Below are 25,641 nucleotides of genomic sequence, written 5' to 3' on the forward strand. Positions count from 1 at the left end.
TCCTACCAACCATCTTCTCTTCTATTTTTTAAATCAATTAAAATAAAGGCAAGAGAAAAGCTCTAGTTTTGTATATTTCAACCATAGCTTGGATGTTATGTTTTCCCTTTTCCTATATACAAAAATAAAATTTGCTCACATATGCACTTTTGGTTTAGAAAATACATCTAGCAATCTTCAGTGATAGTGAAAATAAGAATGCTAAGATACTAGAGAACCACACCTAAGCACCCTTTTTGAAAGGAGGCCTTCCGATGCAAATTTAGTCAAGGCATTAGGAAAATATAAGCTGCTTATATTCTAGCTTTCGGGCTCTAAGATGCTTATTCAATTCACAGAATCAGGGAATCACAGAATTTTAATGTTGAAAGAGACCATAGAAATTATCTAGTCCAGCCTCCTCATTTTAAACATAAGAAAATTCAGATCATTCTTTTTATATGCACCTACTCAAAATTAAAAGTATAATTTAATTTAACACTATTATCTATACTTTAGGATTCTAATAATAGCTGTTAATACAAATGAAAATCCATTTCAAAAGTTGTAGAAACTTCTATTCCATGTGCCTTTATTTTACTTATATTTATGTATTTGTTGAGACAAGATCTCGCTCTGTCACCTAGGCTGGAGTGCTGTGGCGCAATCTCCTCGGCTCGCTACAGCCTCCACGCCCTGGCTCATGTAATCCTCCCACCTCAGGACCCCCCACCCCCACGCTTCTCCCACTCCCTAAGTAACTGTGACTACAGGCACATGCCACGACACCTAGCTAAGTTTTGGCATTATGTAGAGACATGGTTTCACCACGTTACCCAGGCTGGTCTCAAACTCCTGAACTGAAGCTATCTTCCCACCTAGCTCTCCCAAAGTGCTGGGACTACAGGCGTGAGCCACTGTGCCCACCTCCCTGTGCCTTTATAATAAAGCTGCACCATGCTCTTTAGATAATGTCGGTACTATTGAACTCAAATTTGTCTTTAAGAATCTCTAACTCAGGCAAAGGAGAAATGACAGTGCTGAAATCAGACTGTAAGCGACTTGAAAGGAAGGGCTATATCTTAACGGATTTCATATCTCTAACAACCAGCAGAGTACCTATAAAAATCACAGTAGGTGATTTTTAACTTGTTAACTGGTTTAACGTATTGATTGGTTGAATGAAGGAAGGATTGCTCTGAATATTAGTGTAACAAAATAAACAGGAAGTCAAACTTGAAAATTCCTGCTGGGCTAGTTTATGGAGTTATTTAGTTAGCTCTGGGGTGTTTATCAGTACTTGGATTCACAGCGGATTGTCATCACATGATTTTTATCTTATGCTCTCACCAGAATAGGTACCACCCTTACAGCTTTCTATTCTCAATGCTCTAAAAGTGTATTGGAAACAGTCCAAGAGCAGCATGACTGTAAGAAAACCTGCCATTAACTGAAGACATTTCTAACCTGCATAACCATTTACACACTCCTCCTTCCCTTTCCACTTTAATTTCGGCTTATTTTACCACAAAATCATACAGTCGTATAAACAAAATGCCACCGTTTGGAATCCAAACAAGCACGAAGACTTGCTCTATTCCAATGAACTTCTGGTCTTCCCTCAGTTTTCTCAGTTCATACGAAGATATAGAAACTCAAACATCTTACCATCCAGATGATCCACATAACAATACACATCGTAAGTTTCCTGGGGAGAACGGAATCCATAGGTCCTGACTCCTGCCTTTCCCATCTTATCTCCATAACAGCCTACTCTGGGAGCCCGGATGGGATATCTGGGGAAATAAATGGCTAGTTAGTGGCACTTTCTTCTCACTCTCAAGTTAATAATGAAGCCTGTGGCCCCCAGACCTCTTACCTGACAGTCTGATCAGACAGCCAGCCTGCGTCACACTGCTCAAATCCATCTTCATAGGCGGCAAAGAGCTGCTCTGGAGTTGCTATGACTGCCCCAACGTCCAAACAAGCCTTCTGAGCAGCCTCAAAATTCAGTGTGTACCTGCTGGTTGCCGCCCTGTAGTGAAACACAACCCCTGCAAAAACAACAGCAAACAATTGCCAGCCTGTTCAAATCTCCCACTGCACTGTGCAAAATTTCTCATTGGAGCAATGTATCAACTTAGTTGGATACATAGTAATAATATCATAATAATTATTTACTTTTACTTCATGCAGCATTATGCAAAATCATGTTGATTTGAGGGGCTCCAAAAATGCCATTCATCTAGACATCCCATTCTGCTCCACCAGAAAATTTCCTAGGGGATCTCCTAGATCAAGGAAGAGATTTAAGTCACTGAATCCCAATAGTTGTCCTGATTGCAGGCAGTATTCACGCAATCATGGGAACACCAGATACCTAAAGGGAGTAGATTCTGCAGAAGATACAAAGACCTAAGGGGACCACAAGATCAACTTCTACTTCAGGACTTTATCCGGGGTCAACCCAATATTTATGCATGAAACACTCACCTGTCTCATAAAAATATTCACTAACACCACTTCCTCCAAATGTAAAACAATGAGATATTTACCTTCAGAGACAATGTACTAGAGTGGAAAAGACACTGGACTATTTATGAGTGAGAAGACTTGTTCCAATCCCTAATTTACTCCTTACTTTTATACAAGTCAGTTTCTCTGAGCTTTAATTTCCTGTCCCATAAGGTGGAACTAAAAATATGTATGTTACTTGATTGGTGTGAAGGTCAAATTAGGTAAAGGATTTTAAAATGTTGAGTAGACCACCATGTACCATTCAAATGTTTATCATATTCTTTACCTGACCAGCATAATGTAGGGTCTCTGCTATGACAGATAACATGTATAATTTTTATCCAAAGAAAGCCTGAAATAAATTCTCAAATTCTTCCTAGTAGAAGCTCCTGATACTTGCCTCAAATTCCACTTTGTTGTATTTTAGGGGTGGTATAAACTAGTGGTTTTGAACTGTGCTCCAGGGCTCAAGAAATTTTCAAAGGGATGAGGATAGAGCAAGCAAGGGGGTGGAGCTCTGGATCCTCTCTTGCCATGTCAACAAGAGTCTCTCCATTTTTAGCTGGGGTAAATATGATGACTCATTTCTGCAAGACATCAAAGTGGATCGAATTAATATGCCAGAGAAGTCACTGAAAAATAGGAATTGAGGCAACTGGGTCTTATGAATGAGATTTTATTAAGAGTCATCCCATTTAAGGACACTTTGTTGTTGCTGTTATTTGGGATAAACTGTGGTTTCCAAGATACGTGCCACTCTTCTTATCCCTAGTAATTTCCTGGGATGGACAACAGTTTATCTTCTGCAGCCTGACTTCTAATTATAAGACTGTCTCCCATGTGTTCATCCTTAGATCATCTCAGTCTTCCAGAGTTATATTACTGTAGTAATATGACTACAGGGGAAAAGACTACCCATCTCATAGATAAGTGCCTCAGATCAGTGCCAACGCAAAAAGACCCGCACGGGCACTAAGTAGATGCAATGACAACTGGCATTCATTTTCTCATTTCTGATATTTTATGACTCAAATAGGAGATTTTGCCAAAAAAAAAAAAAAATCAAACGCCAATTTGTACCTTTATAGAACCTCTCTAAAATTGCCAGAAAATATATATGGTGCTATCTGGTGAATATAAGAGATAGCTTAAAATGATCTCTAAGGCTTAAGCAAGAATTTGAATAGATTTAGATTAGTTTAATGCTGATCAAAGCTTCAAATAGTCTTCTTGGTAATTAAAAATCTTCCATGTGCACTGAAGATTGGCAGTAAAGGGGCACAAAGAGGCCTCCTCGACCAAGGCAGGGAACTTCAATCTGTATAAGTATCTGCAGTTGCTGGAATAATTTGAAGACCCCATGGAGCTAAGGAGATTAAGTGGAGGATTTTCATTGTTTCAGAGGGGCAAGGGGCAAATCCATTGCTAATTCTTTAATGATGAAAAATTGTAAGAAGTTGTTAAACTCCTTTGGGGATTTTAAAAAGTGATATATAAACAGGAGAGAGAGAGAGAGAGAAATCACAGTAGTGAGGCTAACGAAAATAATGATAAAAAGGTTAGAAGAACCCAGGATACTTAGTGGATGCCTAGACAACATAAAAATAGATTTATAGAAGGAAGCAATGGAATTTGAATATAAAAGGGTATTCAGAAAGTTAATGTGTTGCATCTGAAATTCAAAGTATTTCCTTTTGGCTACACAAGAAAGACTTTTAATAAAACCCTTTGTATATATTTCTGAAAGGTAAATATTTTATAGGGAAATGGAGGATTGGAAGAAAATCTGTTCCATCATGTCTGGGTATTAGAATTTTGCTTAATAACTTGCCAAAATATTACGCTTCCAAGGGCTATGGCATTATGTGTGTACCCAATTAAAGCAATTTTTCTTTGCTTTGTCTCCTAACTTAAATTCAAATGACATATAAACCACCCCTGAAAAGAGGGTGAAACTAAAATGTCTCACTGCAATACTTAATGGATAACAACTAGGATATTAATCTTAAAAAATATACTAAATTTCCGTTTGATCGAATTCAAATATTTATTAAGTCTTGGCCTTTTTAAGACTCTGATATGTACCATGGTTTTTATTAAATACCTTATTTCTTCGGTATAAGTTAAGATAGAATTTCCTAAAAGCAAACTCAAATATTTTAATAATCATATTAAGAGAGAAAAAAGGGGGAAAGGTTTTTCATGTGTATATGTGTATATATGTGTGTATATGTATGTACATGTGCATACACACATATGTAATAATTTTTAAAATGTAGATTCGCCTTCAGAGTCTTGAAAAAGAATCACTGATAAGACTCAACACTGAAGTAATGATTATTAAATTATGTGTCATGCCTTGAGGTATTCGTTATTTTCAGTATACAATACTTTCCTTCATGGAATCAATGAAGTGGCTGCCAAAAATGCACCTGCCTTGACTTTTGAATGAGTACCAGTTCATTTTTGGTGAAAGACATGGACTACTGGATTGACAGGTGTTTTTCCGCTCATCCAAACCCCAAACAACAGTTACTTCTGAGTGCTATTTCTCAATGCTTCTGAACCAGGTGTCATGTTATACTACCTTCTTGCAGATAATAAAAGCCTTACCATCCACAGTCAGTGACACCGTGTCTTGTGTGTCTTCAATCCCGTACATGACGTCACAGCGGTAGAGACCCGCATCACTTGCCAGCAGCTTGACCACGGTGAGGGAGGCATCGCCCACGGCCTCGGGATGTGTGGGCACAGACACTCTCCCTTTGTAGTCCTGACCAATCTTGATATTTCCATTTTGGGCCACAAGGACAGTAGTCTCTTTCAAATCTTTTCCATTTTTGTCCACTTCAATCTTAGACCATTTGATGCGGAGAAATTCACTGGTGTTGTAACTGGGTGGCAAAGTAGGCATCGTTGAAAAATGACAAGGTAGGCTGACTTTTCCAGAGAGGGAGCCCCTCACCGGTGGGCTTTTTCCCACTTTGACTAGAGGAAAGAGAAAATACCAAATTAACAATCTTAAAAAACCCAAACTGAATCTATTCAATATGTGAATGAATAAGCAGCCTTTATAATAGTTTGGTTACATCTTCAACATGTGACATAATTAGAATGACTTTATATAAAGAGAATAGCATACAATTTCAATGATGTTTTACAACAGGGATTAATAATGCTCATTTCTTTATATAGAAATGTGGCATCATTCATTTTAAAATTTTTTAGCTTAGTGTTTAACATGAACAAAATAAGTGATAAAAAAAAGGCAAGCATAAGAGGTCAAGCAATTAAGGGCAAAGAAGGGCAGACTAGAATCCGTAGGGCAGGTTTAAAGGACTGGACCAACGTTAGGAAGAGCAGCTGAAAGATGAAAATTATGTCTACAGGTCGAAAGACAAAAAATGTTTGTTACAATAACTGCCACATTACCTTAGAGGAAATGAAAACAAAATTCAAAGATGAAGTGAAAATAAAAAAGTGCTTCATAGGACTGGAACCAGGGAAAGCCTAACATTTGAAGGATGCACTTTGGTCCTGTGTTGGAACCAAAGGCTTTCATAATTACAACAAATCCAGCTACCATCACTTTGCAGTGAGACATTACCTTCAATTATATAATGGGGAAAGGTTGGTTTCTGTTCACCTAACCGTCCTAAAATATTTATCTGCAGAATGTCCTTCTGTTTAAACTTTTAAACTTTTAATGATAAAGAATATGTTGACTACAGTTTAACACCATTACCTGCAAAATAAACGTTTTTTCACTCTTACAGGAATCCATCCCTTTCTCTCCCACTCTCCTCTCTATCTTCCAGCCTCTATTAATTAGGCTAGACAATATGTTAGTAATAATGGAAGTTGTTGATAATGCACAAACAATGCTTACTTCATGAAAATATGGTCAACAAGTTAATAGTAGCCTCTAGGTGAAATGAAATAATGATTTTTTAACCAACAAAATGATGTATATCTAACACTCTGCTAGTGGTCAAACATATTGGAAACACACATCTCAACATGGGCATGCATTGGAAATGATATCACTCTCAATGTAAACACTGTGGATTCTCAATGTAAACACAGTTGGAGAAAAGCATTTTGAAAATTGCAAGAAGATACTATGGAGATATTATATCCTTTAAGAAAAAAATACTCTGTCTTGCTAAAGATTAAAATTTTAACCTAAAAAGAGATTGGCCTATAAAACATTTCATGTGATGCAAATAAATCCAAAATAATTAATATAGTATCATATTTAATGTACTTACAATATAAATCACTAATTTATTTCAAATGTATAATAACCATTGCTGTTATGCATTTGTTTATTATTTTATTAATCTACATGTGGCTTATCCAAAGCAGACTTAAGGCACTTAATGAAATTAAATAAAAACAAAGTGAAGTGTGCTATTAGCTATACTAAATTATCCTTTGAAATATTGCTAAGACTATTATCATTTTGGAATAAAATTGCAAGGGAATAATTCCACTTTTAATGGCCTCCTTGGCTTACAAAGTAAATTCTCTAACTTAGCTCAACCTTAAAGTAAAACTGGTCGAATTCCTTACTAAGGATCCTCCACTGAGAGGAAGGATAAGCTCCCAGATGGCTGGTGAGAGACCTGAGTCAGAACACATGTCTCCTGACACCTAATCAAGGAATCTTTTAGCTCTGGTGTGCTTCCTCTGCCCCTAAATGAAGTAAAAGAAGTGTTCTTTTCAGTTCCTTTTCAAAGTCTAGATGCATCCTATTTCTATAAGTATTTAATTACTATCTGAACTGAAATATTTTAGTAATTTCATGATCTTTTTAATAAATCCGTAAGGTTCACAGAGGACTCTCTGAAAGTACCTTCTACCTATTTCACATTCCTTTAATTTGGACCTAATTAGGGAGATGATGATAACACAAAGATATTGTTCTGAGAAGAGAAAGGATGAGAATTTTGTGCTCTAAAAATCTCCAAATTTATATTCATCATATGTTCTAGAAAATCTCATCTTCCTTCCTGAAGAATTATTTAGATGACTAACTTTGCCACAAATAAAGTACTATTTTTAAATGCAAAAATAAACAGCTTTATCATCAACTTTAATTCTGGTATGAATTTTGAAACTCTTTATCATGTCTTTTAAAATTAGTTTAAAATATATGTCTTCCAATTCTTCAATATTTCTTACAAATTATATTTCTCTTCACAATTTGAAGTATATAGGGACAGACATGAGATTCAACCCAATCTATCCAATAGGGAGGTTTCTGAAACATAGAGCATTGCTAAACAGCTGTGCTGTAAAGAAAAGGTATGTTGGAAAAAAATAACTTTAAAAAGCAATTTCCCAAGGGTTGTTTATTGTTCTAGATGTTTATATATATAAGAAAATTAAAAGCTTTGGTTGGATATAAATAATATATTGATGTGAATACAAACTTAACAAGATTAACAAAAAGCTGTGTGGTCAAATCTTTTGTGTATTAAATCTTCGGTCTTAATGCACTGGGTCACAAAAACGAAATTCACTAAATCTAAATATTTTAAGAAAGAAATTCAGTAGTTCAGAGTATAATGTTTACAGAGTATGCATGTTTAAAAGAAATCTGCTACCTACAGGAATTTGTCTGAAATGCTGACAATTCAAGTAATAAAAATGAATCCTAACAAAACATTGGCTGTTACCAGATGGTTTGTGGTCCAAATGAATACAGTGAGGGAGAAATCACTAAATAATGAATAACCAATTACCCCTCATTCTCTGTCAGCAGATTCCTTAGAGTAAAGATGATGTAAATTCCATCTGCACAATTTGAGCAAACACACACACACAGACCTTGGCCAAATAAATGTCAAATTGAGAATATGGGAATTTATCACTCTTTCAAGTGAAAAATATCACTATCTAGTTCATTCACTTATTCATGACTGTGCATGACTCCTTTTCCTACTATAAGGGGAACATCAAAATAACTAGGCCAATGGTAGATAATCAACGATTAGGACAGTTTATAAGATAATATAATGTGTATTGTTAAAGGAAATAGTTCTTCCTGGGTTAAAATAAAGCCCATAACAATAGACAAGGTGTTCATTTATGTTAGTCGTTGACCTCACCAGTGACTGGGAATAAACAGAAAAAAACCTTAAGATGAAAGTACTTGTCTTGACTCAACAACAAGTTACTACTGTGTTTTCCACTATAAACCCAGAAAATCTGTTTTATGTGGATCGTATATTTGTAACTTTCACCTCTGATATAAAAAAATTCTCCTGAAATTAGCCCCAAACTAATTACATCTAATAATAGTGATCATGGATTTACAAAGAATAGGTAAAGACATGCAGAAATTACTCAATGTTGTTGGCTATCAAAATTATTGTTGTAAATACTGTAAAGGAGCTACAACACAAGTTGTTTTTCATTGCATGAGTTCTTTCTTTAAGTGGAAAGTCTAAATTTCAGCTGAAGGATGGTCGCCTACTACTTTCCCTGTAAATTCCCTTCCAATACAGCCCATCCAAATACCACTCCCCTTTTCATATCCCTTTCTCCATCTTCACTGGTTGCTGTTGTCCTTTCCTCTCTGTGACCTTCACCTTCACCTCCCAAAAACTTTGAGGAAGACAACTCCTAGGCTTCACCATCTGATTAGCGTGTCTTCATGATCCAATTGGTGGAGCCTAGACTCTAAAAACCATCCAGGTGGTCCACTGTGGCATTTATTTATTTATTCACTCATTTAGTCAACACACAAAATGACTAAGTGCTGTCAGTGTGTCAGGCACTTTGCTAGAAGATGAAAGGCCTTTTTGCAGCTTATAGTAGCCTACTTGGGAAGAAAAACAATAACTTATCCCAAGAGCATGGAAGATGTTATTATATCTGCAACAGCACAGGGGACAAGGGGAACATGGAGGAGGAATTTATTTATTTATTTATTTATTTACTAGTTATTGAGATAGGATCTCACTTTGACATCCAGGCTGGAGTGCAGTGGTGCGATCATGACTCACTGCAGCCTCAACCCCCTGTGATCAACAATTCTCCTGCCTCAGCCCTCCCAGTAGGTGGAGTTCCAGCTACTGGGCTACTACAGGCCCAAGCTACTACAGGCCCAAGCCACCACCCTTGGCTAATTTTTAAAAATGTTTGTAGAGATAGGGTCTCACTGTGTTGCCCAGACTGGTCTTGAACTACTGGGCTCAATCACTCCTCCGACCTTGGCCTCCCAAAGTCCTGGGATTACAGGCATGATCCACTGCACCCACCCAAGGAGGAGCTTTTAAATTGGTTAGAAAGGGGAATCTGGAGGTGAAAAGGGGAAAGAGAGCCATCCCAGGAGTCAATTTATTCTTGACTCCTCTCATGTCCTCACTACACACCCCATCCAATCCATCAGTGGATGGACTGACTCCTCCATCTCCACATATCCAATTCACTTCTCTTCATCTCCACTGCTACCTGATCTAAACTACTCCCCACCCCATTTCATGCACAGGCTACTACAATAACCTCCTAAATGATATCTCTGCTGCTACCCTTGCTTTCCTACAATCAAATCTGCATAGATTATCAAAAACTGAATTTTCAAAACATTCATCAACTCATATCTTTCTTTGCTGAAACCCTTCAATACTTCCTACTGCACTTGGAATAAAATCTAGACTTTTTTTTTTTTTTTTTTTTTTGACATGGAGTTTAGCTCTTGTTGCCCAGGCTAGAGTGCAATGATGCAATCTCGGCTCACCACAACCTCCACCTCCCGGGTTCAAACAATTCTCCTGTCTCAGCCTCCTGAGTAAAAATTCTAGACTTTTTAAAGCCTACAGTGTTCCATGTAGATAAGAAGTATAACATGGTGGTAAAGAGCACACACTCCTATGAATTGGTTCATCTCCAAGCTTTGCTTCTTACTGGGTATGGGCGTTCGAGCAAGCTGCTTAGCCTCTCTTGGTACCACAGTTTCCTCAATAGAATACAGGGGTAATGGATGTTTCAGTGAGTTAGTGTTAAGCACTTAAAACAGTTCCTGGATCATAGGGAGTTCTATTCAAGTTTTGGGTGTTATTATTATTTAGATGAGCTGGTTTCTGCTAATCTCTCTGTTCATGTCTCCTACTTTCCCCTTGATCACTGCTCTCCAACTATAGTGACCTTTCTGCTATTCAAACACACGATGTTTCTTCCTAACTTACAGACAGGTCTTGGCTGGCTGGTTCCTCATTATCATTCTCATCTCACTTTAAATTTCACTTTCTCAAGGAGGTCTTATCAACTTCCCCAACTCAAGCCACTCTCTATGATGTCACTCTGTTTTATGTTCATCAATTTGAAAGTACCTGGATTGTTTGTTTACTTGTTTATTGCTGGTCTCCCATAACTAGAGAAGTAAGTTTAAAGAACGATAGGCCAGTTATGAGTCATCCATGGGTATATTCCCAGACACCCAGAATAATATCTGGCACAAAGAAGGTATTCAGAAAATATCATCAATGGGTGAACAGATGAATGGGTGAGTGGGAAAAATGGATGGATGAATGGATGGATGGATGGATGGATGGATGGAAGGATGGATGGATGGATGGATGGAAGGATGGATGGATGAATACATGGATAGATGTTGATAAGCAAACAGATGGAAAGATTTTGGACAGATGGAAGGATGGATGGATGGATGGATGAATACACGGATAGATGTTGATAAGCAAACAGATGGAAAGATTTTGGACAGATGAATGGATGGCTGGAGGTATGGATGGATGAATAGATAGATGATGGATGGATGGATGGGTAATGAATAGACGGATGACTTAAACTTTAGCAAAAGGAATTCATCTGGAAAATCATAAAAGGTGAGTCTGATGCATAATATAATTGTGAGGAAGAAATGGAATCTGAGTCTGGAGAGGCACACTAGACAGACAGAAGCAGATGAGTGAAACTCTTGGATAGCATCTTTCTTCAAATTCCTTGAATATATTAAATAATAAATTTGGAATTATAGAGCCCTCATTGGAAGAATATAAAATTTCAAATTAAAAAACTAGGGCATATGCATATCCAACTGCTTTTTTAAAAAAGAAAAGAAAAGGAACTAAGGGCAAAAACATGGCTGTCAGCTTTCTCTTTATCTTCTCAATTCTTTTCAAATTCTAGCCCACTGGGTGTTTAATAGTGTTTCTTTTTTTGCATACGAAAGTTTTTGAGAAATAGTGTTAGAATTTTAAAATATGCCCAATACCATATATGAGCTTTTTTGCAAAGCCTGAAAGTAATCAGGGAAGTTACTGAAAGCTCACTTGCATCTTTAGCATCCTACTTATTATTTTGTTTTGACTTATTTATTTAAAACTAATGTTTTTGGTCCAATAATATTTTAACTGATAGTTTTCAGCACTTAATAGATTTTAAAAATCAATCTTTTATTCCAGTGATTCCACATTGCCATTTCATCCTCCAGCACTTACATTTTTATTTCAATTAACACCAAAGAAATTGTTAGCACACTCACCTTTATGTAGCGCATGGGTTACTATTAAGGTTGAACACATCCATAAGATGCTCTTTATATTTATGAACATCTTGGCCTAGAAATGAAGAAAAACACAAAGTAAATCACAAGCATTCAGGTTTAAAGTGGGTCATAAATCACATGCTTTTTGTGCATTGTATGTAATAAGGGTAGTATTAAGCATTAAGTAATAAGAGTAGAAGAAGTAGCTCCTCTTGGACTATAAAAACAGGAGGAAACTTGTAATAGCAGAAGCTATCTCAATGCTTTAATTATTACTTTGAATCTCATCCAATGCAGCCATTACCAAAATCATTCCAGAATACAGTTTGGGAACATATAACAATGTGGATGTGTGTGACAACCACAAGTGAGTAGGCTGTACGAAGAACAATAGAGACCACAGCTCAAGGAACTAGTGGCTAGGAGCTGGCACAAAAAGAAATGGGTGACCACAAAGTCTATTTAGAAACAGAAAGCTGATCATAAATGGAGCAAGAGAAGATGGGGAGCAATAGAGAAAGATGTTGAAAGAAAGACATCTTCATCAAGTGTAAGGTGAGAAGGAACCAATTGGTGGTTCATGCACATAATACCAAAACAGAGAATAAGGACTTCGGCAGGCTTTTTAAAGCACAGACTCCATGTAGTTTCTAGCTGGCTAAACAAACAAAACAAATGTATTATAAGGAGGTGTTAATTACAAAAGTGACCAGTTCTTGCCATGAATTTTAAAGCAGTACCAACAGTTCTAAAGTCTCAAGAGTAAAGAATGAAAGAAAATACCCTGTACTGAGTCGAGAAACTGCCCTGGCTTTGCCATTTAATTTATTGCATGACTTTGGAAAAGACATTTAACAATCTGGGTCTCAGAATGTTCCCTTCCAGCTCAAATTTCAAGGCAGCTATAATGATGAGGAGGAGAAGTACCTGTGTTGGGGAACCATCTAGAAATCAAAGTGCCAACTTCAAAAGAATGGCAAAAGATTATTTGGTTTTTACAGTTGTGCCCTCCTCGGTAGCATTTAGAACTATTCTATAATAGCCATGTGTTTCTCCTTTCTAACACAACTCTGGTTCCATTCTAGTGCCTACCCTCAGCCACATACTTTGGAGAATCCTGGGTCAAACCCCAGCCCAAGGGACGATCCTGATATCCTAAGTCAATTATAGAGGTACCATTCCCTTTTCCAATGATTGGATTTGGAACAGTATATAATATAGTTTTGGCCAGTGAGATGTGAGGGGATCTCTTCCTCCAGTGAAGGGTCCCTGGGAAAGATAGATTCATCCTGAGAAGAGAACAAAGGAAGAGGTGGTCAGTTTTCTTCCCTGGACATTATCATGCTGGAATCTTTCTGCTGGAACTGTTGTAGGGATTTTGCATCCATGAGTAAGTGAGATACCTCTGGAAATGAAGCTGAGAAAGAATCAGCAAAGGCAAGGCATAAGTCCTTAAGGATTAGACCTAGAGTGGACCATGCCTTTGAACTTCATTTTATATGAGATTATAAATGTCATTATTGTTTAAACCCAATAAAATCGTGACTTTTTGTTCCTTACAGTTGAAAGCATCCTAACTGGTATATATTTTTCAGCTGGGACCCTGAAAAACTTCATTGGAAAATAAATTCTATATTATTTAGCAAACCTAGATTGAAAACAAGCTAATGCTGAAATTAGTCATAAATTACAAAACTGATCTTGAACATAATAAATAGGGCTTGGAGTTGTACAGCATTTAATTAATTAAGACCTTTTCTGTTAATTTTTTTGCATTTGATTTCTTTATATATTTTGAAATAAGAATTAGACCTTTTCAAAACAAAATTTTTAAATTCTATAATTCTAGATACTTTCTGAAGAGCATTTTTTAAGCTAATACATTATACATCTTATATTTTCCATCTATAGACCAACTGATAATTCACAATGAAAAACATATGGTTGATAATCCTAAATTAACCCTGATAATTAAGTTTGTTATTTATCCTATAATCACTAGGATCTGCTAATAGACTTTGTTAAACACTAACTGGGAAATGCCATAATGTTTCTACGTTTCTGGATTTCTTATAAGACAGCACAGCAAGCAGGAAGTATATACCATATCTCTATGCTATTACAATATTTTAAGGAAAAATAAAGGTATCAATTGCACAGCCAAAGTAAAAGATTGTATTTTATGATAAAAAGGTGTTAAAGAAAATGCATTCCATGAGTATTAGCTGAATCCAAATAAGAAACCTTTCTTTATGGCGTGAACCCGGGAGGTGGAGGTTGCAGTGAGCTGAGATTGCGCCTGGGCGACAGAGCGAGACTCCGTCTCAAAAAAAAAAAAAAAGAAAAGAAATTAAAGATCTTTCTTTAATTATACTTATAAATAATAATTTCCTACTTTCCTTCAGGAAAATTTGTTCTCTATTTTTTATTTTTCTTTTTTTCCAGGAAATCTTTATAAGCCTAATTTTAAAAGTCTGGGCTCCACTGTCAAATAGCCCAGAATGCAAGTTCTGCATTCTCTACTTATATTCTGTGACTTTGGGTAAAATACTATATCTCTCTAAACCTCATTTTCTGTCACTACTTAGTTGTGAAAATTAGTACTTACTGAAGTGATCATAGGAATTTATAAAATAATGTATGTAAAATAAATCTCAGTGATATACAATATATCAGTACTCAATATTTATTATTAAAATTACTAATTCAGACTTTCTGCAGATGTTCTAACATAGTTTCATATCACTAAGAGTAAAAAGAATAGTATTTGGGGCTCTTACATTTGAAAATTATAACCTAGGTTACCACTATAGTAGCAATATACACTTTATGCTTGGAATAAATCATCCTATAATTTATTGCTATGTACTTCAAATTATCTGTAAACATGTCTAATCTCCTCTGTAGAACAGTAGGCTTCTAGAAGGCAGAGCTAGTACTTTATTCAACTTACTAATTCCCACAATATTTCTTCATTGCCAGGTTCAGGGTATATCCTTGAGGAATGTTTGTAGATCAAATACATGATCAACGCCTCTATTTCTTATGCAGAAACACCTTTGAAACTCAGTGCCAACAATTCCTTAATACCTGAAATACTTTTGAACACTTTTGAATCAGTCCACTTGAAGATTTACCATGACCCAATAATATGATGTTTGTCAATATCTAGAGAGTCAAATCTCATTTAAAAAAACCAAAGGTGTGACCCAGGAAAGGATCTTCTGTATTTGAGTTTCCTACTCAATTTAAATACTAAAAATCGAACTCTTTGTGCCACACTCAATCCTTATAAAAGTGTCTTTTGTTGGGGAGAGGAGAATGGTCCTCCATCTACATAGGTACAACAAGTATACGCATCACTTTCCTCAAGATTACCCCTAAGACTAGGTAAGAATACAAGGAGGAGATCAGACATGCTCTAAATACATTTGAATAAGTTGCATAAATATGTTTGAATAAGTTACTCAATTTAAAAATTAGACTGTTTACACTAAATATCAGATCTCTAACTTCTTTCAAAAAATCAGAAGGTCTAGCAACACTAAGTCTATATTTCAGCTGGCTGATCATGAGCATTAACCAAGCAGCAGTCTCTCCCCTTAAGTCTGTGTGCTCAAGGCCATTACTGCCCCCACTTAGTCTCTTACCCATTTCCACTCCATGCCTCGCCCCTGTAGTCACCTAAGTTTGCAAACCTTGAATTAAAAGATGATCATTTATTTCTACAGTAAATATATCAGAGGGCTTTATTGACTTTAGCTGCCTCAGAACTACATTTCCATTCCCTCTTCTTTGGAGTCCAAGACGTTCATTCCACTTCTCTAATTTTCTCAAGGCTATGTCCCTATCCTTGGTCATTAAGTTACATCTTTTGTCTTCTATGTTTGATCTTATTAAATGGAAAGCTTTCAGAAGCCTCTTTCTTTGTTTTTAGCACCACTCCAAATCCCTATTTCCATTCTTCCACTTTTCCATGTCTCTCTTATAAGCACCGTCTACTAGTGATAACAACTCTGTCTGCATGGAAAGACCTGAGAGATATGAGAGTGAATGCCTATATTTAGCCTTCTACTCCAGTGAAGTCAATGAGAAGGGAAGAAAGTCATTGAACAATCCAGGTACAGGGTACCGAGACTGTTTAATTGCCTGGGAGACACAAAAGACAAGGTCAATGGAACTCCTATCCATGAGAAATGTCTGCAGGGAGGATAAGGGACACACCAGGGATGGGCAGCCTCCGAGAGAAAGCCAAGATTCTATTAAATAGATATTTAGTATTCTCCCTTGATTTTGGGGAAGCTCAGCTGACAAGGGATGACTTAAGGACACAGACACGGTGGTTTTGTCCACCATTCTGCTAATTAGGTACCCTAGACAACCAACTTTCTAGGATACTTCAGCTACAAAGTGGATGTAATGAGCATCACATATCATATTGCTCAGTGGTTCTTTCTCACAGAAAGAATCATTGTACTGCAGAGAGAAATCACGTGATTTAGGTGTGAAATTTCATGAATTTACTTCATACAAGTAATAGCATCATGTGAATTCCTGAACCTGGACTTGGCTAAGCTTTTTCACATTGTCGCCCCTTAGCACTCCTCTGTTCTCTGCCTGGTGAACTCCTTTCTCATTACTCTACCTAAGACATACTGTACTCTATTCCCTTTCCCATGCTCTATTTTCATCCTAGCACATATCACCATTTTGCATATGTGATTGGGAATTGCCTTTCTCTACCTACCATAGTAAAAGTTCCAACAGAGCAGTCTTTGATGTTTTGTTCACTCCTGTATCCACAATGCCTAGAACACTCAGTAAATATTTGTTAAAAGAATAAATATACACCCATTTTACGTAATTAGATGTATAATATATACTCAGTTTTATCTATCAATTTTTTCACTTAGAATACAATATATTTTGGAGAATGTTCCAAATCAGCAAATACAATTTTTCCATGTTATTTTTGACAGCTGCATAGTTTTCCATTAGGTGGATACAGCAACTTTTATTTAAACAGTTCCCTATGATGAGCCTTTACACTGTTTCCAGATATTTGCTCTTAGAAGCAATGCTGCAAAGAACATCCTTGTCCATTTGTCTTGGGTGATATTGGTACCAATATCCATCCATATAATAATGTCGAGAAGTGGAATTGCTGGATCAAAGAGTATATACATCTTTTAAAAACTTTTGATAAAGAATAAAAAAAAAGTGATTGCCAAATTATTTTTTGAAGTAGAGGAACCTATTTACTTTCATACAACAGTATATGAGAGACCCAGTTTCTCCACAACCTGGCCAACACAAACTTGCATCAAACTTTTTAATTTTATTTTTGCCAGGCACAGTGGCTCATGCCTGTAATCCCAGCACTTTGGGAGGCTGAGGTGGGTGAATCACTTGAGGTCAGGAGTTCAAGATCAACTGCCATGGCCAACATGGTGAAACCCCACTCTACTAAAAACACGAAAATTAGCCAAGCATGGTGGTGGGTGCCCGTAATCCCAGCTACTAGGGAGGCTGACACAGGAGAATTGCTTGAACCTGGAAGGCGGAGGTTGCAGTGAGCTGAGATCGTGCCACTGCACTCCAACCTGAGTAACAGACTCCATCTCAAAAAAAAAAAAAAAAGAAAAAAATTATTTTTTTTTGTTACTCCTCTGATTGGTGAAAAAATGGTGTAGCGTATCATTGGTGTTTTAATTACTATTTATTTAATTACAGATGAGGCTGAGCGATTTTTCTCTATAATTTTAAAACTCTATGTCTCTTTCTGCCACTACCTGTACATAATTTTTGCTCATATTTTGATAGATGTGGACTTTTCAAAGTTATTCATAAAAGTCCATGGAATATCAAGAGTTATTAGCTTTTTGTCTCTCAAATGTCGTAGATGTCTTCCAAATATGTTATTTGCTTTTGTGTAATTTTTACTTAGTCAGACCTATCAGTATTTCCTAGAATGGCACTGGGTTTTATGTTTTGCTTAGAAGAGGTTTCTCTATTCCTAACTTATTTTTTTTAATCCCATGATTTTCTTTTATCATTTTGTAAAAAGTTATTCCCTACATTTCATATTTGATTCATCTTATATTTCTTTTAGGATGAGAAATCAGGTAGAGACTGATTCTTATTTTGCGTGGACCCATCAATTGTCCTGAAACCATTTATTGAATAATTCTTCTTTTCCACTGAATGTCCAACTTCATTGGAGTCAATTTCTGTAACCTGTCTTCTGATTAACGAAACTAAACAATTTTTAAAACAATATGCCCCTCTCTGATTTATTTTATAGATTTAGTAGAAACTACATGGCTTGTTGGGTAATGCAGTTATTATTAAAATTATAGAATTAGATCAATATGAATCCCACGACATAATATATTATCATCCCTTTTTTGTATAGTTTTTCAAAGTACTTACTCTTTTGATCTTTATAACTGCATATTCATTTAATAGATTATGACACTAAAGGTCCAAAAGTAATATCTTTGCTTGGTTTTCTCAGCTAGTGAGTCCAACTCAAACTTTCTGATTCCAAGTCTAGTGCTCATTCCACTATACCTCAAGTAATATCAAATCAATAATTTAATAATAAAAAGATTATAATTTATCAAATATGTTTATTGTAAAATATGTAATCTCATTTTATAGACATAAACACCTCTTAAAATCCTTAGAAGAATGAGGTAGGATGTATACAGATGTGGAAAGTATATACATTTGTATCCTTTTATAGTTGGCAAATCTACCCAGAGGTGTGTTTCAGGAAACAGAACTGACACATTAAACAAAGATTCTTTGTACTGACCTCTGAAATACAACCACCTCTAACACATTCAATGGTAAGAACTTAGCAGTGTTTAAAAACCCTGTATACATACACACACACACGCACCCCACACACACACACAGACTTTATATATATGTAATTTACCAAGTCTAGGCTACAAGAGGAAACTGGCAAAAATTCACTAATTGAAATGGAGCTTGGCCAAGACATCCATATCTAATCCCCCTTTTCTGATTCCAAATCAGGGAGAGTACATGCTTTGTGTTTTCTGGTAAAATACAGACCTATGTAACAATCGGCATATTTTCTCAGACCAGAGCAAGTTACTCCCAACAATGAGTGTTTGTCAGTCCTAACTGGTTTCTCTATGTGGGTGGTGAAAAAATACCTAACTACAGTCATTAATTCTTTCTTTCAAAAGAACCATGTGTCTTGAGAAGTTCTGCTCCATCACAGGGCAATATCCCATTTTAAATACAGTGTTTACCGATGTTTGTCCATGAATGACGTCAACAAAAATGTTTAAATCTCACCAGGAAAGGAGGGCTTAGTTGCCAGACTTTGGGAGACAGAGTTAGTTGATCTTTGCGCTCTCAAAGGCTCTGTTACTCAATTAAGTGACCAATCATTAACTCCAAAGTATTTAAGCCTAATAATACAACAAAAGAGAGAACAATGGGTAGTATCTTTAACATTAATCATCGTCACCTTTGGTTTAGCTGTTTAGGTCCTTTCCTAGCAGAATTTACAAGTGTATAGATACAGGTATTCTGGAATATCAAAGGCATCTCCCTCCAGTTTGCAAACACAGGGAAAAAGAAGAAACTTACATCTGTAAACCTATGTAAATCTAGGGGGATTCCTTTCAAACCTCGTTTTTTTGAAAGCAGGAAATACAATTTAAAACCAACTCTGTTTTTATCTACCAAAAGAATCAAAACTTTGAATTCTGACATAAATCCTAAATGATTGTCTTGAATCTCATCCCGCTTCCTACCTAATCTTCTCACAAGAAGATTAAGGACTGTGGACTTGATGCTGGAGGAAGTAATTGCTCAATCACATTGGAATCCATTGGAACCCTTTACAATATTACTGCGGGCAGACAATACAATTCTAACATATTTCTTTCTTTACTCAGAGCTCAGAACAAGAAGTCAGACTCTTGGAGACCTTCTCCCTGATGTACTGCTCTTAACATTTCCAAGTTACAAACTGGGAACCGCTTCTATCTCAGAACACTAATTGTTGCTTCCATTGGTACCTTCCTATTTTTATATTACACTCACAACATCCTATTTTAGGACTTTATGTGAATATTTTCAGGATGGGTTTGGCAAAATTGTCAAGAAGTGCTTAAAACAATTAGGTCACAGCTTTCAGCAGACAAAAAGAAAAAGACGTGGCTGTTAGCTACAGAATCTGAAGTGATGGAAAAGATCTTTAAAATCCAGTTCTTCCAATATGCAGCAAAATGGGAAGACTTAAAATGCAGCTCTAAGAAGCACCGTCTCGTCTGCACCAAGCTTCTCCAGGTTTCCAGCTCAGTCACTCCCTAAATAGGTGCTGAGCTTCCAGTCCCCGCCAGGTCCCCGCTAAGGTTCCTCATTGAGGCACAGGAACCTCAGTTACACTCGCAGCCCTTCCATGTTTGCCCCCATGAAATTCTATTAGTCTTGTCGAATGGCAATATTTGCCATTCCAGGCGAACTCTTTATGACAGTCTGGAACGAAATTAATCTGTTAATTGACTAAGAATGGGCTTTAGAGTGACCTGAATGTATTTAAAAAGTCAACAAATGGAATACGGTATAAAGTCTCATTTTTCTGACAAAAAGTTTGCTTGGAGTAAAATTTAACCTCTCCCCTGCCTCAAAACAAAAGCACTATGCCCCTCCTACCACTCCCAAGAAGCAAGCAAAAATAAAATAAAATAAAATAAAACTTAAATAGCCTTTTAATAAGAGTGTTCAGCGCTGTCTGGATGGAACTCGGGTCAGCTCCAGAAGCAGCCGGCCCCGAATCCTGGGGGCGAGGCCACTCGGCTCTCTCGGCTAAGCTGGGCCCTGCCTTCCCCGCCCCGCCCCCCCCCCCATTGGCCTCGGTGGGTGGGGGCCTCGGCTGCGCCGGCCGCCTGTGCGGCTGTACTGCAGTCTCCGAGCCCAGGAAGTCACACCCGTCTCGGCTGGGAGCCGAAGCGCCAACCCACGTGGCGGCTGGCTTACCCAGCCGCTGCGGGGAGCGCCCGTTGCGGGTCCTCCCTTGGCGCGAGGTGAGCGAGTGGGGGCGGGCCCCAGACCCAGCCCCTTTGGGCGGGGCTGGACCACCTCCGCTTGTCTAGTTCTTTCCCACCCTTCCATCCCGGCACGCCTCTGCAGTCACATTTGTTGCCGCTGGGAAAGGGAAAAGAGTATCCTAAAACGAGTCTCGAAATTCAGACCCAAACCCCGAAACGAACCCTTCCGGTCCGTTCCTGGCTGTTTGAATGCCATCTGCCCCATCTCCGTTCCTTTCTCCTTTTCCTCCCCTCCACGGTCCTCTTTCCTTCCACTTCCCTTCCTTCCCTTTCTTTTTTCCTCCCACTGCCCGCCTTCTCTCCACTTTCCCGTCCGACGCGCGCCCTGAAGTTGAGGAAGTTTAAGTTTTGGATTAGGAGCCCTTCTTTTGCAATATCCTGGGGCGGGGCCCTAGCGTTGGGTTCAAGTGGTCATGGGTTTTGAGAGCACGGTATGTGTATTATCTTTCTTAAAGACGCCCAGGGTGGCGCGTCTAGACCTCCGAAACCTGGCTCCACCCCGGCCATGTGCGTTCGTCCACTAAGCGGCGAACTGGACCCAGGGCGCCGCGTGCGTTCCAGCCGACTCGCGAGAAGGCATCTCTGCACTTTGCACAGACCAAGACCTTTTTTCAGGGTCCTCCAAACTCCTAGATGTACGCCGCAGATTGTGGAGTGCAAAATGAATGACTTAAGGGAAAACTAGGGCCTTCCATCCTTGAACACAAGGTTGTGAAAGATGCTCGCTTGGTCTGGGGGGCTTGTTTTTCTCCGCCCGTGCGGGACTTCTCCATCAGGGGGCGCCCACACCCGCCGCAAAACTCCCAATTCCTAGACATCTAGGTTCTGCAAGTCCTGTGAGCTGAACTGGGGGCAGATCCGAAGGAGCGCACCGCCTCCCTCGCTCCTCCCTCCCTGCTGCCTTGGAGGACGGGAAAGGCAGGGATTTCACACTAGCCATTCATTTGTCAGCTGTGGGGGAGGGGACGCAGAAGCTAGAGAGAGAGAACAGAGGCTGGGAGAGGGGAAGGGAGGCAGAGAAGATGGAGACAGAGGGAGACACAAAGATGAGGAACGCGACCCAGAGAGACTCTGCCGCGGGTGTGCGCGCGGCAGGACAACTCTCCAGGCGCCGTGTAGATTTCTCCCCCTTCCCACAGCATCTCCCAGGGACATGCAGGACTTGCCGAGACGCAGTTGGATTGGAGAGCAAATAGTTTAGGCTATGACACTATTTTTCTACCCCGCTCTCCTCTGCCTAACACCCAGACCGCTCCACGCCCAGTGACACAGACCGCGGGCCAGAACAACCCGGATGCCCTAGGTCTGCAAGCACTAGGGATGTCGCCCTACAGCGCCCACGCCTCTGCAGGACGGTGGGGCGCTCCAGCCGAGGACGTCCCCCGGGGCTCCCGGCACACGCGCGCGCCGCTGCCGCTAGACCTGCCAGTAAAGTTGCTCAACTAGAGCGGAGAACTAGGAGAGGGTGGGGAATATGTAAGGAAACGGAGGACTCCTGTAGTCTGGGCGAGAGGACTGACCCAGAGTCCCCTGATTCGGGTCCCCGAGCCACCTTTGTCTGCAGTGCGCTCTGGGTGCCGGTTTGCTTGTTGAGATGGGAGCGACAGACCGTATTTCACTCTTCAGGGTGAGAAAAATTGTTGCACATCCCTGCCGATTCAGAACAGGCTTTTCCCGCCCAGGGGCCTCCCAGACCTCCGCGGGGCTCCAACAACCCCACCCCCCATCCTCTGCTCCTTCCCTGCTGGCCCCTTCGCACCGCGTGCAGGACAAAAGAACCCAGGGGCGCCGGGAGAGAACCGTGACAGTCCCCAAGTCGTCAAAGAGACACGGCGGGGATCCTGCACCTCCCCCGGCCGGACCTCCTCCCAGACTGCCTGCGGTCTGAAGGGGTCAGGTCCGCGCAAGGTCCCAGGCTGCTTGGGCGCCGGGTCGCACTGTCAGGAGCTGCCCGGGAGTGGCTTTCCAGGAACACCAGGCACTGACCACACACCAGGGGCTGGGAAACCAGGTGGCCTGCACCAAGGCGGCTTCGGGGACTTGTCTGTGGCAAGTCTTGGTAGTCCCCATTCAAACTTTTGCTTCGAGCGTGTTAAGAACAACAACAAAAAAATCAAAGTGCCAAAGGTCCCTCTCTTCTCTCCAGCTCAAGAACCAACCACTTTTCTATGATTGCTTTACAATTTATTCCCTCCCTTCCCCCAATTCCGTTAGTCATTTTACCCCCACCCCACCCTGGGTTTCTTTTGTCTGAATCTTTTTCAACACCAAGGTCCCTCTGTATGCCTCTCCCCAAAAGCCCTTTTGAAAGTTACCTGCATTTTTTAAGTGCCTACATTTTCTTAACTTCGCCTTACAGCTCTTTGCCTTAATTAAAGCCTTCTACCAATTGCTTCTTTTTTCTAAGCTCGCGGGTTTTTTTCTATAAGTTTTTTGTTTTTGTTTTTTAAGGGGGGAACAAAAGAAACGTGATTACCTTGGAAGGCGGCTTATTGCAGTTTGGGGGGAAAATTCACTGCAGCGCTGCGCGACTGGGTTCGGCGTTGCCCAGGCGGGTCACATAGGAAGCGTGGTGGCCCGGGGAAGGATGCAGAGGGTGCGGGACGGTGCTGGAAGATGCGGGAGGATGCGGGGCTGGCCGAAGATCTTGGTCCCAGCTCCTGTCCACAACACCTAATGTTCTCGGCTGTTGCGTCCGCACGCCTGGAGTTCTTCCCCAGAAAGGCTCGGGGCAGCTCGCCTGCAAGTTCAAATGCGGGTTGTGACACCCATCATCATTATATCACTGTACCGTCAGAGCCGAGGAGGAGACTCAGCGAGAAGAAGGAGGAGGGAGAGGAGGAGGGTTCATTCACAGGCTCCAAAAGCGCTCCGCAGCTTCAGCCACTCCTAAGAGTCCAGGCTTGGAAAGCAGGCGGAGGGGCGGAAAGGCAGCTCCCCGCGCCTGCGGTAGGGACCGCCTGCCTCCCTCCCCAGGCACTCCCACCTCTTGGCGTTTCTTCCTGACAAGAAGTACCAATCGGCTTGGGGACAGCAGCGCTCCCCATTCAGGGACTCACTCAGTAACATCGCTCTGCTCGCGGAAACCACTGCCCTCCCACTCCTTCCCCACCCCCACTTCCCCGCCCCCCGTGCAGCTAGTTCTGGGTTAGGGGAAAGGAGCCCCCAGGCTCTTAGGGGGCAGGCCAGCAATAGACAATTGAGTACGATCACTTCTTCTCGGGAGCACACAAAACTGTAAAATCAGCAAAGAACTTGGTTACAGCGTGTTTAGGCGCCCACAGAGCTTGCCTGTCCCATCAAAGGGAAGTGTCAGGCTCAAGGCTCCTGCCAACCTGAAAGAGACACTGAGAAAACGAGATCCTTCAGGGACCTAGAGGGAAAGTGTAAGAATTCCCCACTGCACTCCCAGGGAACTGCCCAATGGGGAGCCCGGCGTCAAAAGACCCTGGTAATAAAAGGCTGGACAGGAAATTCCCCCAGGCAAATCCCTTGTCGGATTCAAAGAGAATACTTTTCCTCTGCCACAAATCTCTCCCCACGTAAGTCTAGATTCTGCTTTCTTCGTTCTTCCTTTCCTTCAGTCTTTCCAAGTATCTCTGAGTAGAATATTTGATAATTTTCCTGAGTAACAGGGACTTCTTGGAAGTATCAATCACCTTTCATGCTTTCCGGAAATAAGACTATAATCTTTCATGCGTATATGCGATTTTTTTCTTCAGTCAGGCCCACCCCACTGTGTAAACAGCATCAACACATGGAAGAGTCCCCTGCATTGTGTTACAAAAGATTTCCAATAGGACCTTACAGAGCAAAGGGTCAAACAGTTGACACAAAGGATTTCTGTCCCCTTAGAAAAGAGGGACTTTGGATTTTCCTTTTCTTTGAAGTCAAGTATGAGTTTATACAATAGGAACAAAATAAATCCAAGGTGCACATCAGTATAACACTAGGGATACTAGAATGGATGGCAAACTTTTCCTTCTACACAAATATGAAAGTATCCTCACAACTCTTCTCTCTGAAGCCTCTACTTAGAAAATTATATTAAACATAGGACCTCAAAACAGTAGTGATTAAAGATGAAAGCCAATTTTTCCTCTCAACTTCTTTGATTAGTTTGGTTTAAACTTATGCTTTAAAACTTTTAGTAACTTAGACTCCTGTACATGTGCATTTATAAGATTTCTTTTATATTTTGTAATTTGTAGGCATTCAGCATGGTCATTGATTTTAAGTGATAAACAGGTAGAAGACTTGTCAGGATAATTTCAGTTCTCACCATGTGCATCTTTCATTTCTTTTGTTATTTATCAGCCCTCTGCAGTAATATAACTGTCAGTTACATCATTTGGAAATCAATGTGTTTTTGCAGTGAATTATTTATTCTTAGTAAATTTATTGTACTACCATTCCAAACATTGAAATTTGATTTCATCAGATGTTTAGAATGATAGTCACAGAGCAGAATCAGACTTCAACCTTCATGTATAACATGTAAACAAACTAAGGTGCAGAAAGTTACTGTCC

General features: G+C 39.6%; 1 protein-coding gene across 4 annotated transcripts in view; it reads right to left on the reverse strand.

Annotated features, from left to right (window-relative positions):
- The window catches only part of VCAN (versican), a 110,897-nt gene extending 86,700 nt beyond the window's left edge, over positions 1-24,197 (reverse strand). For all 4 annotated transcript variants that reach the window (XR_008625354.2, XM_008975779.6, XM_034959843.3 and 1 more), the window contains exons 1-5: positions 23,588-24,197; positions 12,011-12,086; positions 5,110-5,484; positions 1,859-2,033; positions 1,648-1,775 (exon numbers count right to left, since the gene is read on the reverse strand). Coding sequence is in view for 3 of the 4 variants with exons in the window: in XM_008975779.6 (XP_008974027.2) it covers positions 1,648-1,775; positions 1,859-2,033; positions 5,110-5,484; positions 12,011-12,080 (748 nt within the window). In the remaining variant the exon portion in view is untranslated. The remainder of the gene's footprint in view (positions 1-1,647; positions 1,776-1,858; positions 2,034-5,109; positions 5,485-12,010; positions 12,087-23,587) is intronic.
- Between the last annotated feature and the right edge of the window lie 1,444 nt (positions 24,198-25,641).

Source organism: Pan paniscus, chromosome 4, assembly GCF_029289425.2.
Source record: "Pan paniscus chromosome 4, NHGRI_mPanPan1-v2.0_pri, whole genome shotgun sequence".
NCBI classification, from domain to species: Eukaryota; Metazoa; Chordata; class Mammalia; order Primates; family Hominidae; genus Pan; species Pan paniscus.